At 49.1% G+C, this 18,491-nt stretch overlaps 1 protein-coding gene across 1 annotated transcript in view; it reads left to right on the top strand.

Moving 5' to 3' along the window:
* The window catches only part of Thbs4 (thrombospondin 4), a 35,682-nt gene extending 22,777 nt beyond the window's left edge, over positions 1 to 12,905 (top strand). The window contains exons 11-22 of the mRNA XM_055625436.1: positions 2,193 to 2,297; positions 2,535 to 2,642; positions 2,892 to 3,051; positions 4,228 to 4,346; positions 5,153 to 5,205; positions 6,934 to 7,127; positions 8,001 to 8,179; positions 9,138 to 9,186; positions 9,270 to 9,466; positions 10,089 to 10,261; positions 12,017 to 12,156; positions 12,692 to 12,905. Coding sequence (XP_055481411.1) covers positions 2,193 to 2,297; positions 2,535 to 2,642; positions 2,892 to 3,051; positions 4,228 to 4,346; positions 5,153 to 5,205; positions 6,934 to 7,127; positions 8,001 to 8,179; positions 9,138 to 9,186; positions 9,270 to 9,466; positions 10,089 to 10,261; positions 12,017 to 12,156; positions 12,692 to 12,753 — 1,539 coding nt within the window. The 3' untranslated portion in view covers positions 12,754 to 12,905. The remainder of the gene's footprint in view (positions 1 to 2,192; positions 2,298 to 2,534; positions 2,643 to 2,891; positions 3,052 to 4,227; positions 4,347 to 5,152; positions 5,206 to 6,933; positions 7,128 to 8,000; positions 8,180 to 9,137; positions 9,187 to 9,269; positions 9,467 to 10,088; positions 10,262 to 12,016; positions 12,157 to 12,691) is intronic.
* Positions 12,906 to 18,491: the final 5,586 nt, after the last annotated feature.

Raw genomic sequence — 18,491 nt, 5'->3', positions numbered from 1 at the left:
TGGTTGGTAGTGTTATTACACACACACACATACACACAGGCACACTACACACACACACACACACACACACAGATATATATATATACATATATATGTGTACTTTTTTCCTAAAAAGCATTGAAAAGCAAGTATATATCTGTGCTTAAATTGCTCATTTTCTGTGGACAAATTGATGACTCTTCCGGGAGTGGGTGATGGGGCTCTTAATATGTTTTTGAATTTGTAATAAGGCACAGATGGTTAAGGATTAATAAACTCAGTGTGACTACTAAAATAATTTAATATGCCAGAAAATGGCTCATTAAAAATATATTTATTCCTAGAGGAAATGTTTTCCTCATTAAAATGAGTGGAGGACCGAGCCCACAGCTGAACTTCCTAGGTCTAGCAAAGGCACTGCAGAAGTCCTTGAGTGGGACAGGGCTCTGGAACGGGGCCTCTGGCATGGAGGGGTGGGAGCCAACTCAGAGAGAGCAGAGGAGGAGGACAGGTAAGGGGTGCCAGGGATGATCCTGGCCAGATAACACCTTATTGCTACTGAGAAAGCAGGACATTTCTGAGTTTGTTCCTGCTGCCGGTCCTGACTCTCCTGCGCGTCCCCGTCTTTGCTCCTTTCGGGCCCTCTTTGCCTTTCCTGCACCAGTGCCTCTCTGACATGTGCCGGACTTCATCTCCTCTCCTTCTCTATCTGCCCTCCCCCACCCACCTCCGCTGCCCGCACTGGATTTGACTCTCAGTCCCCACCTCACATGCAACGGCTTTTAGGAAGGGTTTTCTCTCTCCTTGGTGAGTCAGACATCCTGGCTCTGGAATACCTTCAGAGATGGGCTTTACACAAGGGAGACCTCAAAAGTGCACATGAACTAAATGCAAGAGTAAAAGTCAGAAGGGGCAGGCGAGGTTAATGCTCACAACTCTGAGAGCCTGAGCAAGGTGCTGGCCCAGGCTGAGCTCATGACTCTTGCATAAAAGAGACAGTGATGACCTTGCAATGTCTTCTTAAGGACTGGAGAAAATGGCTGGGAAAATCTACTTTAAAAACTGTTGGCACATAAGCCAGAGAAATGACTCAGCAGGTAAAGGTACCTGCCACCAGCTTCACACACACACACACACACACACACACACACACACACTGATAAATGAACCTTTGAACTCACTATTCCATGAGCTAAACTAACACTAAAAAGGACAAACACAGTGAAATGATCTGAGGCAACATTATCAGCCATAACAAAAATGTTAGAAACCTGGCATCCCCAAGAGGAAAACTCACTGAGTCTGTCAAGACAAGCCCAATGCAGCCTTATCTGTAATAGATCTATGGCCGCTATTCCATTTGGAGTGCTCTCTCCATGGAGAGAGAAGAGAGCACTCCAAATGGAATGTTGTGCTGTTTTGTAAGCTGCAGAAGAGTGTATAAACCTAGATGTGTGCACTGAAGGAGAAGACGAAAGAGAAGGACTGTGTACCTGCTTGTCTGTGGACAGACCCTCTGAGCATGTATGGGAGAGTGAGTCACCTTTGCTTGTCTGAGCCATGAGACCAGGAGCCAGAAGGAATGTTCCCTATCCATCTCCCTTTGAGCCTTTAGAATCATTAGTCTATTCCCATACAACTATAAATCGTTCTGATTTTTTCTTCCTTTGTTTGTTAATGAGTTTTGGGTTTTATGGAAGGGTGTTGAATTGACACAAATGAGCCCAGGTGCCTTCCTTCATTGCTCTCTGCTCATGTCTTTTTGAGACAGTCTCTACAGAATGCGGAGCTCACTGATTATCTGCCTATGCGGCCAGCAGGCCCTTACGAGGCTCCAGCGGCCACCTTTAGCTGCTGCACCAGTCTTTTCCATGAATGCTGGGGACCCGAAAATCAGGCTCTCACTCTTCTGCGGCAAGCACCTTAACATAGGCTGAGGCATATCTTTCCAGCCCTTGTTTTGGTTTGTGGTGACAGACTCTCAGGTTGGCTTTTAACTCACTATATAGCTAAGAATGACCCTTGAACAGTCCTGAGCTTACAGGTGTGGTCCAGCATGCTTAACACAACTGAACTGTTAAATCCCACCCACGCAGGGTGTGAGGCTCCTGGATCTTCCCCTGAGGACTCCCACAGGGGAGCAGAGACTGCACCAATCCCCTGCCTCCTTGGGGGCTGTTTTCTCAGGCCTCTTACAGGCTCTCCCTTCACAGTGTGGTGTCGGTTGGGCCGGTGACGGCTACATCTGTGGGAAGGATGTGGACATCGACAGTTACCCCGATGAAGAACTGCCCTGCTCTGCCAGGAACTGCAAGAAGGTAAGGAGGGCAAACAGGAGAAGAAATTTCCTGTGGACTTCCAAAGCCATGTCTTATATGGCTTTGGGAAGCTTCTACTGGTTCTATCTAAAAAATTTAAAGTAGCTGCATCTCAAATGGAACAAACAAAACTGCCACTAGCTAACCCAGGCAGCCACACTCAGTCTTGAGATCAGAAATACTTTTTGACTGGAGGCAGGTGACTAGGGCATGACTCTGAGCTGTTTTCCCTATCAGGATAACTGCAAGTATGTGCCAAACTCTGGCCAGGAGGACGCAGATAGAGATGGCATCGGAGATGCGTGTGACGAGGATGCTGATGGAGATGGGATCCTGAACGAGCAGGTACCAGCTTTGCTGGGACAGCATGCGCACTGAAGCACACCAGGGATAGTGGAAGCAAGCCTGTGAGGCCAGTCACTGGCCTCAATCACCCCAAACCTCAGGCTCTTTGTCCATGTCCCACAGCATTGAAGCTTTTGTCTTATAAGAGTCATGAGTGATTGAACTATACAACAGACAGACTTGGGCAGCCACACCAGGAAGGCAGGTATAAGTAAGTCTGAGTAAGTGTCCTATTTTCTCACCATTTAGGACAACTGTGTCTTGACTCACAATGTAGACCAAGGGAACAGTGATAAAGATATCTTTGGGGATGCCTGTGACAACTGCCTGACCGTCTTGAACAATGACCAGAGGGACACTGATGGGGATGGAAAAGGAGATGCCTGTGATGACGACATGGATGGAGATGGTAGCTTTGCTTTGCTCAGTCTTCTATGTGGAATATCCTTGTCCTTCTGGCCTCCCAAAGAGTGAGACTAGACATGTGGAATCAGAAACTCCCTCTGTAGCGTTCCCTTCGACCTTTGTCTGCTGGGCCGGTAACCCTACATGTTTCTGGTACCTTGGCAGAGACTGTGAGAATGCTTTCTGTCAGTGTCTTGTCAGGGCTGTGTCTGCACAGCATCTGCCTTCCTAGATTCTATCCAGTCTCTACCCCTCAATCTGGGAGAGATCTGGGGATGAAGAACTGAGTTTTTAGTAGGGTCAAACACTACACCCTGGGGACAGGCTCCAGAAAGCAAGCCAGGAAGATGTGGCCAGGCCCTGCTTTTCTCTGGGCAGGGCTGGGATGTCATGGCGGCTGTGCTGCCTACCTCTGGGATGCTACCACAGGGACTTTCTGTGAGGTCCAGGCCATAGGCAGCTCCGAAGCCCCATCAAGCTTGAGGAAAGACATTTTATTCAATATGGTCATAGCATATGACAACTATCATTAAAAGGCAGCCTAGAATCTGAGTTTCTGAAAACATACCATACAACCCAAAGAACCGCCTTTTAAAAAGACACCACCCCCTCAAACCCTCACCCCCTCACTCCTCCAGAATACACACACCTCCCCTAAAGCACAGGCTGGGGTGAGCTAAGGTGGCACCCTCACCCCAGTGGTATGCTGATGAACCAAGTCAGTAAACATTTGTGACATTTGTCCATTTCCACACTGTTACTCCTCTCTCCATTGTTAATCACTGAACACGACATTGGGGAATTCACTGAAACTGAAATGGGGATTCAGTAGGCCCAGGCCCAACTTCTGCACACCACTGTTCAAAGACCTTGTGCCTCCATTAAAATTTACATACCTACAAGGTCCCCTGGGTCAACTCACCCAGTCATCATGGCCTCCTTCTTTGCATGCTGCTTGAACCCTTAATACCTTAGACTAATTATAGTTCATTGGACAGCTGCCCTAAAGGGTTGTTCATGTTTGAGTCTCCCAGAATTTTCCCTTTGACATCACCCCCAGATACTAACGATGGCAGTGTGACAGTGGCACCGCAGGGATGAGACACCACAGACCGACCTCTCAGCAGCTACAGCTCTCTACCCTTTTCTCCTGACCCAAGGTAGCGTTCTTTTCCTTCAGGAATAAAAAACATTTTGGACAACTGCCCCAGAGTCCCCAACCGTGACCAGCAGGATCGGGATGGTGATGGTGTCGGAGATGCTTGTGACAGCTGTCCTGATGTCAGTAACCCTAACCAGGTTAGTGAGACAGGGTTCACACTGAAGAGTCACTAAAAATCAGCATCTAGAAAAACACAGCCATGCTATTGACCAGGTGCTGTTTTATCAAGGAGAAATTATATATATCAGGCCTGAGAATGATGGGACATGTGAGACAGTAATTGCCAACCACACTGTTGAGTCAGGATGTGGACTTGTGAGACCCTTTGAAATCATCTCACAGCCACACAACACTGATGACATTAGTAGTATAAGCTTAATGATACCCCAACAATTTTCTGCTGTCAAAGAAAATAGAAACTTGGACATGAGCTTAATCTCACACCCCTTTGGTGCAGATTAAGTTCAGTCGGTGAAAGGTTGTTTCCCTTCCCATACACCTGCTGCTTGGATCCCTGGGCCTGGGAACAGTCTGTTTCTGAAGCTCTGAACAAAATGGGAGTGCTCATTATCCACTCTGCCTGACTGTCCCATCCTGTCTCAACTGCAAAAGTACAGACGCAACAGAATCAATGTGCTTTGACCCATGCCTGTGGCTGGCTCCTCTCCAACTGAGCCAGAGCACCCACTCTCTGCCTGCTACCCAGAACCTTCCCCATCAGCTCATCTGGTGTGTGGGCAGCCCCTCCATGAAGCTTGATATTTTAAAGGGCTTTTCGAAAATTCAGCACTGGGCAACACCAATATGGTGTTGTCCTTTTGCAGTTTCTATCAGCCTAAGAAGCAATTCCTGAAGCCCAAGGATGATAGGCCAGGCTTGCCTTCCTGGGAACAGTTCACACATCGGGCCCAGTGGTAAATAACATGTTCTTCTGTCTTTACAGTCGGATGTGGATAATGATCTGGTTGGGGACTCCTGTGACACTAACCAGGACAGGTATGACATGCCTCCTAGTTGCAGGGAAACAGGTGGGAAATCTGGGGAGACTGGGAATTTCCAGAGAAATTTGCTGGCACTGGGCTCTAGGATCTCTGGATGAATCAGGTTCCCGCGAGACAGTAGTTTCACCTTTGCTCCAGGCCATTTATACCTCCCTGAAAGTGCTGTGTAGGAAGTCGTGGGTCAGCTCCACCCAGCAAGAGTTCAGACATCATGGAGCCTTACAGGAGGGCCTTGGAGTGAGACAGCCAGATGTCACTTATTATCTCTGTGCCTCAGTTTCCTTACCTGTAAAATGGGAATGGCTGTAGATCCATATAGTCCATAGGCTGTGCGCTTACATGCTTCCTCTACCCGGGGGAAGCTTATCGCTTCGTCAGTAGAAGACCATCGTCACACCTCATAGGTTAGCACAGGGCCATCCCTTGCAGAAGGTAGTGGCTGTGTCTTTGGTAGCACAGCACAGGAGAGGCTCAGTGATGTAGTCCGACATTGCTTCTCCCTCTCTCAGAGTGGAAGGTAGGACTGGTGCCCGAGACAATGCCCCTAAGCGATGTGTGCTGTGCATCAGGAATGTTCCCAGTGCTGGGCCATCGTGTACTCTGATTACCATCAATAGAAATTTCTAAAGTAGCCTATCCCACCAACCTCTAGGTATTTGCCTAAAACAAATGACTCACGCTGCTACATGCTAATTCCCATGAACTTGAGCCTCACCAGGAGGGGGCTAGGAACTGCTTGTTTCTCCACAGAGGTGGCAGGGCTGGCTCTAAAGGTGGTGCTGATCCAGTGAGCTCACTCTCATGCTAGGAGTACAAGAATTCAGCCTTCTCAGCCCCAGTGTTCCAATGTCCAGGTTGAACTCACTCTCTCTGGGGCCCTTCTGCCTCCTGTATGAAAAGGAGGCTTCCCTCTGCCCTCACCTAGAGGTTATACAAGAATTTCCTAGGTCACAAGAGGCCTTGAGTGAGGCAGAATGAAGAGAATCTGCTCTGATCCCTAGTAGCCATGGAAGGCCCCAGACACTTCAGACAATCCTCCCAAGTCAGAGCAGTTGAACTGTGCCTCCCCAGTTGGCCCTTCACCTTGAAGGGTCCTTTAGACCCGCCTTGGGATACAACCGTGCACCCACTTCTGGGAAAAGAGTGGCCCTCTTCACCACCCTCCCCATGGCGTTCAGTTTGAGTCCTCGTGGGGTTATGAGATGGGAATGGTGCAAAACAATGTAACAGAAAACACCAGGGCAATTAGGATATGAGCCAGGTGCTCAGGACACACTTCTGACAGGTGTTAAAGTGGAATCAGTCCCCAAGCTGCTCTTTGAGGTAGGCTCTGTTTTTATCATTATCAGATGAGGACTGAGCACCTCTCTGGTCCAGCACCATGCCTGAGGTCACTGCTCACCAATGCCTGAGCCAGGACTCACACACGTCTCCTGTCTCCTGCCTTATACTTCACACTTCCCCAGAGCGAAGCGTCATCTAGCTGTCCTCAGAGATGACAGCAGCCCTGAGTCACAGATCACAGAAATAGCCTCTTATCTTCTCAAACAGGAAGTGGCTGGCTTCTTGCAGGATACTGAGGAATTGAGGGAGTTGTTTCAGGGCCCACCTTATCAAAGAAAGGTCTGATAGGGTCTGATAAAACCCAAGCTGCTGACAGCCCACCCAGACTGCCTGGGAGCAGAGGCTTCAGTCTCCTACTTAACTAATCTTCCCTCTGCAGTGACGGGGATGGCCACCAGGACAGCACAGACAACTGCCCCACCGTCATTAACAGTGCCCAGCTGGACACTGACAAGGATGGAATTGGTGATGAATGTGATGATGACGACGACAACGATGGCATCCCAGACCTGGTGCCACCTGGCCCAGACAACTGCAGGCTGGTTCCCAACCCAGCCCAGGAAGATAGCAACAGTAAGTATGTTTAACCCAGGATGTGCACACACACACACACACACACACACACACACACACACACACACACACCCTTAGACTCCCTGCAGCCCTGTGAAGAACATGCACTCCCCAGGACCTCCTCAGCTCTCTGCATTTGCAGCAGCTTCTGCTTCTAATCCAGCCTGTGTGGACAGCAGATATCTGGTAGACAGCAGTCTGCAACTGGGTCAGAGCTGATTAGCCCTGCCCCTTCCTGAGCTGTTCTGGGCTGAGATCACACAAAACATGACTCACTACAGCTCAGTCACCAAAGGCCCTAGGCACAGCTCTGGTCTTGCTTGCTCCTGGCCCTGGGAGTGAGGAAAGGAGAGTATACAGAAAGAAAAGCAAAAACTCACAAGCTCATTGGGGACTGGGCAGGTAAGGCCCTGTGTGCACCAGGCCAGATACAAAGTGACCCAGGTGGAGAGGGCTTATCCTACCAAAGCTGTCCTGTCCCTGTGGGCCACCTTCAGCTTAGGGGACACCAGAGTCAGACTTAGCGATATCCTGGTGATAATAATATTCATGGTTTTATGCACATCTTAGACATTTGCCCCACAGGAGGACAAGCTTGAGAGCTACCAGGTGTTAAGCCTAGCTGTGCATAAGAACTTTCTGGGAAAGAGTGGGGACAACCTTTTAGACTGGTGTCACAAGAAGATCAAGGTTGGCTGTCATGAGGGCTCCAGGTCGTGGCCCAGACAATTCAGCAAATGCAGCTTCACTCTCCTGACCCCCAAAAGCTAACCTAGGGCATGGAAGCCTGGGCTCTCTGGGCCCCTGCCCAGCCCCCTCTCTGCTGAGGAGGTGAGCCTCAGCATCTTTGTGCTCCTCCCTTTGCCCTCCTAGATGATGGAGTAGGGGACATCTGTGAAGCTGACTTCGACCAGGACCAGGTCATCGATCACATTGATGTCTGCCCTGAGAATGCAGAGATCACCCTGACTGACTTCAGGGCCTACCAGACTGTGGTCCTGGACCCTGAAGGGGATGCCCAGATTGACCCCAACTGGGTAGTCTTGAACCAGGTATGCATTACATGTTGGCTGCAGTTCTGCTCAGCCCCTCTTCCTAGGACATGCTGAGAGTGGCGGCAGCATGTGGAGGGCACTGACTGCCACGTGTCTCTACTCTGTTGGCATAAGCTCCCCTCTCAGCCTCTTTTTACTATACTTTTCATAGATGAGGAAACTGACTCTCTCTCAAAGCTTCTGTGGTTGCTCATGGTGGCACTTCAGAAAGTGGCTGAGGTGGGTAGGCTTCAAGCCCTGGCAATGTAGTCCATGAGCCGTGCTGCTCATCTTTCCAGAAGACTGCCTCTGCATGTTCCCCTAATTATGCCACTGAAGAAGAAGGCACAGGGGCTGGTAGTTCCTAGAGTCACAAAGCACATCACGTCAGTCCTAGTTTCATGGCTGTTGCCCTGACAAAATACTCTGACCAAGGAATCTTGGAAGGAAGAGTTTATTTGCGCTCATAAGTCCAACTTATAGTCCATTGCTTGGGAGAAGTCAAGGCGGGAACTTGAAGTAGCTTGTCACACCACACCCGTCGTGAAGACTGAGAGAAATACACACATGTGTGCTTAGCATTCTGCTCCCTTCCTAGAGCAACCCTAGCAGACAGTGCTGCCCGCAGTGGGCAGAGCTTCTCTCCATTGCCTAACATAATTAAGACCATTCCCCCCACAACAGACGTGCACACAGGACACCCTGAGCTAGACAGCCCACCAGAGTATTCATCAGAATGTATGTCATATGTCCCTGCCTAGGTCAGGGGTTATTAAACCAGCTTAAGTGACAGTATTAGCAGAAGTATTTCTTCACAGAGCTAAGCTTTCGTTAAACCTTCTTGCCCTGCGTGCGCCTCCTTAGAGTAGATGTCAAACAACATGTCGGACACTGGACCACACACAGTCACAGCGCCTGAGGTTCTGGGCTGCCTCAAGCCCCTCAAGATTGCTCCTAACTCCCCCTCTCTCCACAGGGCATGGAGATTGTGCAGACCATGAACAGTGACCCCGGCCTAGCAGTGGGTACGTCCCAGGCCTCTGACTGTGAGTATAGAACTCTATCAGCCATTGATGTGGCTTTTTCTAATTACATCTCATCTCCACAGGGTACACGGCATTTAATGGTGTCGACTTTGAAGGGACCTTCCATGTAAACACCCAGACAGATGACGACTACGCTGGCTTTATTTTTGGTTACCAAGACAGCTCGAGCTTCTATGTGGTCATGTGGAAGCAGACAGAGCAGACGTACTGGCAGGCCACACCATTCCGAGCAGTAGCTGAACCTGGCATTCAGCTCAAGGTATTGCCAGTTTGGATCCCTATGCCTTCCTTTCTTCTAGGCCACTCACCTTCCCTTAAATTTAGAGCTCTCCTGAAAGGCACTAAGTTAATCTGAAAAATGGATATAGTCATGGTGATGCCTGGCTCAGGAGGCCAGAGCGACAGCCTTGCCTTCCTTTGGTTGAACTAGTACATTTCAACCTGTGTGACTCATGCTGCAAATGTCAGGCTGAGTGGAGTCAAAGGGGTGGAGAAGGTTTAAGGTTTAAGGCAGCTCACATTAAAAGCTAGCCAACGTCTTTAATCAAAGGGATGGACTATACAGGAGCAAGCTACTTCTGTCACTCCTGCTAGGACAGAGGGCACGCTTCCGCAGCCAGACTTCCACTGGGAGCTTTCAGTGAGCAAGTAGATTGACCAACAGACTTGTATCAGGAAAAAGATAGAGTGAATAGCACAGTTCTACCCACTGCTAACTTCCATGGGGCTGGGACCAGCTCAGGAGAAATGACATTGAAAGGTTTGCTTTTGCCAACAAAACTGCTGCCTGGCAATAAGCATGAGCTCACCTCCACGGCAGCCTCAGACACCCGAGAGGGTCTGCGTGTCCTGTCCAACATTCTGCTCACATGGTTGTCCAGGCTGTGAAGTCTAAAACTGGCCCAGGGGAACATCTCCGGAACTCACTGTGGCACACAGGGGACACCAGCGACCAGGTCAGGCTGCTGTGGAAGGACTCGAGGAACGTGGGCTGGAAGGACAAGGTGTCCTACCGCTGGTTCCTGCAGCACCGGCCCCAGGTGGGCTACATCAGGTAGGCGGGGCCTTCTGCCGGGTGGGAGGGGAGCACACAGTGCCCTCCACAGACAAGAGGGACTTTCCAGAGAAGTCCCAACCTCTGGCAGTCCTCAGGGCAGGCTCCCGGAAGAAAGGTGGGGTGATGACACTGGGCTTGACCGGTCACTGGACAGTAGGACCCAGCTGCAGAGCAAAGGTGCTTCAGGGGGAGGCCATGCTGTGGAAGTGCCCTCAGGGAAGAGTGAGGGTGGACTGGCTGGGCAGGAGAGAAGACATGCCACTGAGATGGTACCCAGATATCCTGAGGCTCCTCCAGGCCCCATGCCATCCCTCCTGGTGCATAGTCCACACTGACGGCAGAATCCCTTGCAGTCTGTCCTTTCTACGGGGCCAGAAGTTCCAAAAGGGCAGCAAGCGATCTCCCAAGCCTCAGCACGATGCCTGGGAGGCGCTGGACACAGCGGGAGCTGTCTATCATGTGACTGGCATGATGGCCTTTCTTTAGAGGACTGTGTTCGTTGCTTTGTTTGTCTGTTAACTAGTCTTGAGAGTTACAGTGCTTAGGGCTGCATTTTGCAATGCAGTCAGTGTTCATGTCCTCGACTAGCAATGCTTATGGGGTGTGCTTGGGGGTAGGGTGGGCTGGGAGATGGCTGTTTCCTAGCCAGGGCAGGAAGGTCCTGGTCCATTGCACCTGGTGAGAACAAAGTGGTGAGAGCTAATTCCTGTTCTGTCTTCGTGGTCTCCTGTCTCTCGCCTCCGTTCACTCCTCGGGAAGACCAGCTGTGCTCCCGCAGTTGTGCTCACGCAGATGTGATTACGTTCTTATGTGAGCAAGCTCTGTGCACCTTTTCTGTCCCAAAATGAAATCATGGAGAATATGACCTATCTATGTATATAGTTTTAGAAAAGCCAATCTGAACCCTAAAACTGCAGAGAAACAAGAATTGATTACTATACAACCAAATGGGAAATGCTTTGGCACAGCTACACCAGGAAACAAAGCCATTTGGAACCATGCCTGGAATCACACGAAGGTGGCATTTAAACACAGAGTAACGTGGGAGAATTCAGTATTACAATGGTGATGCCGGGGCTGATATGTGACCCAGATCCTAAGTTCTGAACAAAGCAGCGCACTCACACACCTCTCACTTTACCCTGGGGAGTTTAACTTAAAATCAGTGCAGAAAGGAGTGATGCTTAGGGTAAAACAGTTCCCTCCCAGGCCCAGCCCACTGACAGGGCCCTCACCTTCCCCTGGGTCTACAGGACGCTCCACAAGCTTACAAGTGTAGGACATGCTTTGGTTAGCCACTCTGGGACACTCTAGGGACTTCTGTCACTTAGTGCTACTATGACAACTGAAATCGTCCCCCGCCTGAAACTGCCTATTCTCTTGGTGAGAGTCAGGCTGTGAGAGCCCACCAGTGAAATCAGCCAGGCCTAAGGGAGAGGGAGCTGGGGCTCCAGGTACAGTATCTGGATGAAGTAACTCACGAGAGTAACACCACAAAACTCCTGCCCTCAATGGTCAGGCTATTTGTTTTAACCCACCACCACTAAGTACCTAGCCAGGAACAGTGCTTCTGACACCACGCTAGGCCCATTAGACACAAGTTAGGGAAGCTGGACACGTGATTCCTGTCCTGGGGAACCTGCACTCTCACTGGGGAGGGACCGGCTAGAGTCAGTGGACACCTCCGAGTAAAGAGGCAAGCTCGCAGCCCAGCAGGGGGCCTGTGCTCACCGAGACCTGTGCTGTCTGCAGGGTGCGGTTTTATGAAGGCTCAGAGTTGGTGGCTGACTCTGGGGTCACCATAGACACCACCATGCGTGGAGGCCGGCTTGGCGTGTTCTGCTTCTCTCAAGAGAACATCATCTGGTCCAACCTCAAGTACCGCTGCAACGGTAATCTTCTTCTTATTTCCTCTCAACATTACAGGGAATGACGAGATAGAAACAGTATCTTTTTTCTGTAGCACACATCCTTCCCCCCAAGCTCCACCGAGCTCATACCACGTGCTCATTAAAACCTGATGTTCCCTGCATAACACAAGTGAAAGACAGAGCAGGGCTTTCCTGTTTCCCAAATGTGAAAATTGAAACCCATATAATTTAACTGCATGGTTTTCAGTTAGGGGTTCGGTGAGAAATTTAGTCAGTTTAATTTGCAGGCAGCCTTTCTTTTCATAAGGCTCAAACATAATCACAGACTGAAAAGGCACTCTGCCTGCTAATTTTCCTCAGGCCTATGAATAAGCACTGCTGGGCTTTAAGCCAGCAACATACAACAAAGCAGCCTGAAGTAGAAAATGGCTGCGAGCCTGTGGGAGTCTTGGGCGAGCTGGCAGCGCCCCCTACAGGAGGCCTGTGCAGCATGCAGCGGGCCATGGTTCCAGGGTGCAAGGGCCCTCACTAACCGCCACCCTTATTCTTCTTGCAGACACCATCCCAGAGGACTTCCAGGAGTTCCAGACCCAGAGTTTCGACCGCTTGGATAACTAAGAAGCACCCTCACAGTTGCTTTCTCAGACACTAGAAACATCATCTTTTTTAACTTGCTATAATTCTCTTTATATTACTGTGGCTTTTCTTTTACCAGCCCAAATACATCAAAACTTTTTATACAAATGTGGAAATAAATAAGAGACTATTTCTAATAACCATAGTAGTCATTTCTACTGTGAAGCCAGGCTTTGACGGTGTGTTCTGGCTTCTGAGGGCTGTTTTTGTTGTTGTTTTTCTCTTGAGTGTGTTAGTGTGTGCCACTGAGCGTGTGTGTGAATCTGTGTTAGTGTGTGCCCCTGAGCGTGTGTGTGAATTGAACTACCAGACAAAAGGCCTTTTTGGGGGTGACCTTAGTTAGTACCACAGTAAAACCTGTTTTCTGTCCACGGTGTGGCCTCCCCATTCGTGGGCTGAAGTCTCCAGGGAACCATCCCTAGACCTCCGGAGGAGGTCACATTCTGAGAAACCTGAAGAGAACTGCCCTGTCCTTTCTGGGGCCCTCCCTCACCCCCTCTGTCACCACCTTCCACGGACACTTACTTATATATTTGGCTCCCCCTAGTGTCACGTGAGTCCAAGGGAGAAAAACGGGATCTTGTTACTGTTTTCAGGATCCCATAGTACCAGGCATGAAGTAAATAGCCAACAAACATTTACAGGCTGAATAAATGAAGATGGCCGCCTCTTAGGTAACAAGAACAATGGGCTGCGAAAGGGTCAGACGAGCCCTTCCTCAGCCCCTGAAGCCGCATGAAATCCATGCTCAAATGACAAGGACAGTAGTACCAGTTGCTGTGTGTACCTGGGCAGAAGCTCGCCTCATCTGTATACTAGCCGTTACTCTCCAGTGGTCAGTCAAGATACACAGAAATTTTATAAATGCCCTTGAAATTTAATTCCAAAGAAGTCTGGAAACTTATGTCTTTACTATTGTTATTTTATAGTTTTAGACGGGGTCTCATGTAGACCAGGCTGGCCTCCAGCTCTCTGTGTAACCAAAGCTAACCACGAGCTTCAGGTCCTCTTGCCCCCTTCCTCAGTGCAAGGCTCGCAAGCTTATGCCATCTCATCTGGTTACATGTGGTGCCAGGTATTGAATTTTAGGCAGGGATTCCACCAACTGAGCAGATCCCCAGATCAGCAATATGTTTTTTTTTTATTTCCATAACTCCCTAGACTATCATAAATCATAAACTATAAAAATTCATTTAAAGTTTTACCATTTTAAAGTATTCAGCATGTCTAGTAGTGACCAGCATGAGCTATGCTGGATCACTTCCTTAGCTATAAAGCCTGGGAGGAGGGAGTAAGTCAGGACATTAAGATCTCAATGAATGGGGGAACTTAAGCCAGCCCACCCTCGCCAAGGCTGACTACACCATTTGCTACCCAGTCTCCTCAGGGAGCCGGCTGGTGGAGCAGTCACATGACTCTTTTACAGCCCTTTCCCAATTTGGACCCCCCTGGGTGGGGAATGGAACACAAAGGCTGGAGAGAGGGGAGAACGCCACCTTTCAAGCTTCCTCTTTTACAGCTCACACAAAGGTAGTTTCTGAGCCCTCAGGTCTTTTTAGAGCCCTGAGGTACTCTCGTTCTTTCACTCTGTGGTATAGGTGAATTATACTGTGTAGTTATTTGGATGCTCTTTCTCTGGACCTCTTAGTGTTTTACAAGGCACTGTGAGGAATGTTACAGGTCCTCTTCTGAAGGAATATTTTGCATCACTGAAGCTTACCAAACCCTGTACACAGCCATCCTAGGCCAGTGTGCCGGCTGATTAGACCTGGAGAGTCTGGGTTTAATCTTTGCGGCATCCTCTGGCTCCTGCCGTCTTCCCACCTCCTCTTCTGTGACATTCCCTGAGCCTTGGTGAGATCAGTACTGTTGTCTCACTTGGAGCTCAACAGTCACTTAGTCTTGGGACTTTGAATGGTTGAGTCTCTGCTCTAGCTGCTGCCCCCTTCAGCTGAAGTTTCCCTGGTCAAGGCTGAGCATAGCACCACTCTGTGGATATAGACATAAATGTTTAGAAGGCAACTTGTCAGCATGTCAAGTTAGTAAAACATCAGTAGGTCCCCCTAGAGCCTATGCTCTCCCAAGCAGCAGGCTTTTGACCAGGTTTATAGTATGGACATAAATTGCCCCCTGTGGAACAGGCCTCAGATCCATCCAGAAAGTGGTTGGTTGCCCCATGACCTTCATGCCCTTTTGTACCAGGGGAGAATTTTGCTTGTCAGGTTGGTATTGAATCACATAGGGTCCACTACTGGGTAAGACCGCTGGCATCTTTTTCCTCCCAGAAGCCTGCATAGCACCTGCATAGCTAACAGGCAGGGAGGAAGTTTTCAGGCCAGTTCCAGCTCTGTTTCTCAAAGGTCCTCCTGTAAATCCAATTTGATATGAATGGCTTCAGAAGCTGAAACAGACACAATCACCCACCCACCATATGAATTCATTCCAATGTTTATCCTCTCCTGACTGCTTCTGATACTCAGGGTACAGGAGATGTCATATGAGAGAGCGCATGCACAGGATATAGGGAAGAGCCCTTGGAACAGAGAAGGAGTGCGGGGTATGTGGACTAGGCCCAGCGAGGAGAGACAAAGACAGGGATTCGTAAGCCATTCTGCCTCTGCCTGGGAAGGATGGGAGACCTTCCTTCTCCCACCCAGGGCACTAGCCTGTGCTTCACAAACAGAACTGAATGCCTGCATCTTCACTTTTCAAGGAGTCGAGGAGGATGATAGAGGTGTAGAAGGTAGTCACTATTATTTAAAATCCATCAAGCACATTTTATAGCACAAATTGGGAAGGTAACAGGGAAGGAAGTAGCTAATTAATTGAAATAAGTAAATAAATACGATCTGACCCAGGTGGGACCCAGGTGGCTGGTGACATGATCTGAGAGGAGGTGAGGTGCCGTTCGGAGCCACATGCAGGGACCTAGCAGCACTGGGTTTTTCTGGAATAAGTTTTACTCCTTTTCCCTTATGTGTGTCATCCAATGAGTGGTGGAACAGACAATCCTGTCAGGCCAATGATATAGAGAGGCCATTATAATGAAGCAAAGGTCAATTAGTGGTCATCTGAGTCACCTGATGGCCCAGGTAACACAGCCCATGGTTGCATCAGCCTCCAGCCATGTGGTTGCCCCTGTCTCCTCTGCCTGTCTGGCCTACCTCAGCCATGCTGGATAGAGTAATGCTTTTCTCTAGAGACTAAGTTCTTTATCAGATGGAAGTAGAATGCTAAGGCCACCTGAAATCACAACCAAAATAAGCCTTTCCTCTTTGCAAACAGATCACCTCATAAATGTTGCTTCAATAAAGGAATGTTGAATAACACAGGAGAAGGCAGGGATGGGGATATAGGCCCACAGATCCTTCCAGGCATGACTGTAGTCACACCTAGCCCCATTCTTTGAAGTTAATAGACTGGAGGGGCCTCAAGTCTGTTTGAACCTGTGTAATCTTTTATTTACTTCCCCAAACCTCAAACTTCCCTTTATGGACTTACTTTGGGGTATACAAAGGTCAGAAGAGGTTCTAGGTCACTGACTCATCCACCACAGCCTTGATGGAATAAAAAGCCTGGGTTTACTCCCCACCCAAATGGAACAGTTGAACTCAGGGAAACATGAGAAGGGGGGGTGTCACTGTCCCCAGGGCATGGATCCCACATCTGAATGATCCCAGAGGTCATTTGTCTTAGTTAACTTTTCTATTGTTGTGACAAAATATCATGAAGAGGCTAAGTTCTAAAAGGAAACATCTGGGGACTCACAGTTCCATAACGTTACAGTCTATAGTAGGGAGAATAGCATCAGACATTGGAGCAGCAGCTAAGAGCTTACATCCTGATTGACAAACATGAGGCAGAGAGAGAGAGAACTATTAATGGCATGTGCTTTTGAAACCTAAAATCCCACCCCCACAGACACACTGCCACAACAAGGCTGTCCCTCCTAATCCTTCCCAAACAGGTCCACCAAATGCAGATAAAGCATTCAAATATTTGAGCTTGGTGGGGGGGGAGTCATTCTCATTCAAACCACCACATTAATAATCTAAACAATAAACTTTAAAAAAAATCTGGGGCCTCCTGAAAAAATAAAATAGCTACCCAAGAGATACTGTTTGGAAAAGTCAGGCTCCTCAAGGAAAGAAATTGGAGTTGCTCAGGAGGCAGAGGGGAGGCAGAGGCAGGAGGAAAGGGCCTGGGAACAGAATCTGGGAGTGGCCCTGTGGATCCCATGCTTACGCAGCATGACAAGGTGACAGAAGCCTCTAACGAGGCAGCCAGGCAGCCGTGTGGCTGTGGGCTGGATTCTTACACTATCCTCTAAGAGCAGAAGGGAGGTTTCCCCCCAGGCCTGCCCTCAAATCTATCCAGTGACTCCACTGAGCATCACAAGAGAGCAGCAATGGTCAGCAGATCCCCACAAGAACACCCTGCAATTACAGAACAGTGGGTCATGGAAGAGAAGCCTTCATTCTCTGACACCACCCAAACCTCAGGATTCCTGAGGCAAAGAAGGGGTTGAGGAGGAAGCCACAGGAAGGACTGGCAGCAAAGGCCATCTGGAGAGAGGGGAGAGGACATGCTGGGAGGTGGGCTCCTCTCAGAACTCACAGAGGGAACAGGCAGAAGGGCAACATCAGAGTAGCCTGTACCCAAGTCAGTGCAGTGGGCCTCAGGGATTGCCAGGGAAGCTTCCACAGACATCTGTCACTCCAAACCTCCAGTCACAAGAGGCAGAAGCAGTCTCAGAGCCTTGAAAGCACACCTACCATTCCAGATGGACTCCTTGCATCGGTGTTATTATAAGAAAAACGGTGAGCACAAAAATCAAGGAAGTGCAAGAGGCTGGGGTTTAGATCAGGTTGTGGAGTGCTTACCCAACATGCACAGGGCTCAGGGTCTGAGCTCTGCCATCACATACGCTGGGCGTAGCAGCACACATGTGCAACTGCTCCTCTCTGGAGGAAGAGGCTGAGAAATCCAAGGTCATCCCCCACATAGCGAGGTGGAGACCAGACTGTAACGAGTGATGAATGGACAGCTTGATGGATTGATTGATTGATTGATTGATTAGGAGGAACCGTGACTGGTAAGATTGGTCAAGGAAAGCCTACCTGTGGGGACAGAGAGATTGCTCCATGGTTAAGAGCACATACTACCCTTGTAGAGGACCTGAGGTCAGTTTGAGGTGCCCAAGGTGAGCCACAGCCAGTTGTAACTCTGGCTTCTAGGGATCCAAGGCTCTCTTCTGGCCCCCACAGGTACCACACTTAGCTGCAAGTACCTCCACACATGTACACATGTAACTGAAAATAAAAATAAAAATAAAAGAGACATGTGAGTGGTTACATGAAGTTTGTAGTAGAATATAAATACAACAAAAAGCCTTTGCTTTGCTTTCCAATACACACTTCTAAAGCTGGATTCCAACTACCCTAAGTTTGGTGGGATTTTGTTTTGTTTTAGGGGTTGTTTGTTTTGTTTTTGTTTGTTTGATTTTTGAGACAGGGTTTCTCTGTATAGCCTGGGCTGTCCTGGACTTGCTTTGTAGACCAGGCTGGCCTCAAACTCACAGAGATCTGCCTGTCTCTGCCTCCCCTGAGTGCTGGGATTACAGGAGTGCACCACTGTGGCCAGGCTAAGTTTGCCTTTTTTTAACTACAAATTAAGCCTGAGTTTCCTGGCTTCTGCTATTTGTTCTTTTTTAAATTCAA

Source organism: Psammomys obesus, unplaced genomic scaffold (genome assembly GCF_907164565.1).
Source record: "Psammomys obesus unplaced genomic scaffold, mPsaObe1.curated_primary_1811, whole genome shotgun sequence".
NCBI classification, from domain to species: domain Eukaryota; kingdom Metazoa; phylum Chordata; class Mammalia; order Rodentia; family Muridae; genus Psammomys; species Psammomys obesus.
This window is presented reverse-complemented; position numbering and strand designations above follow the sequence as displayed.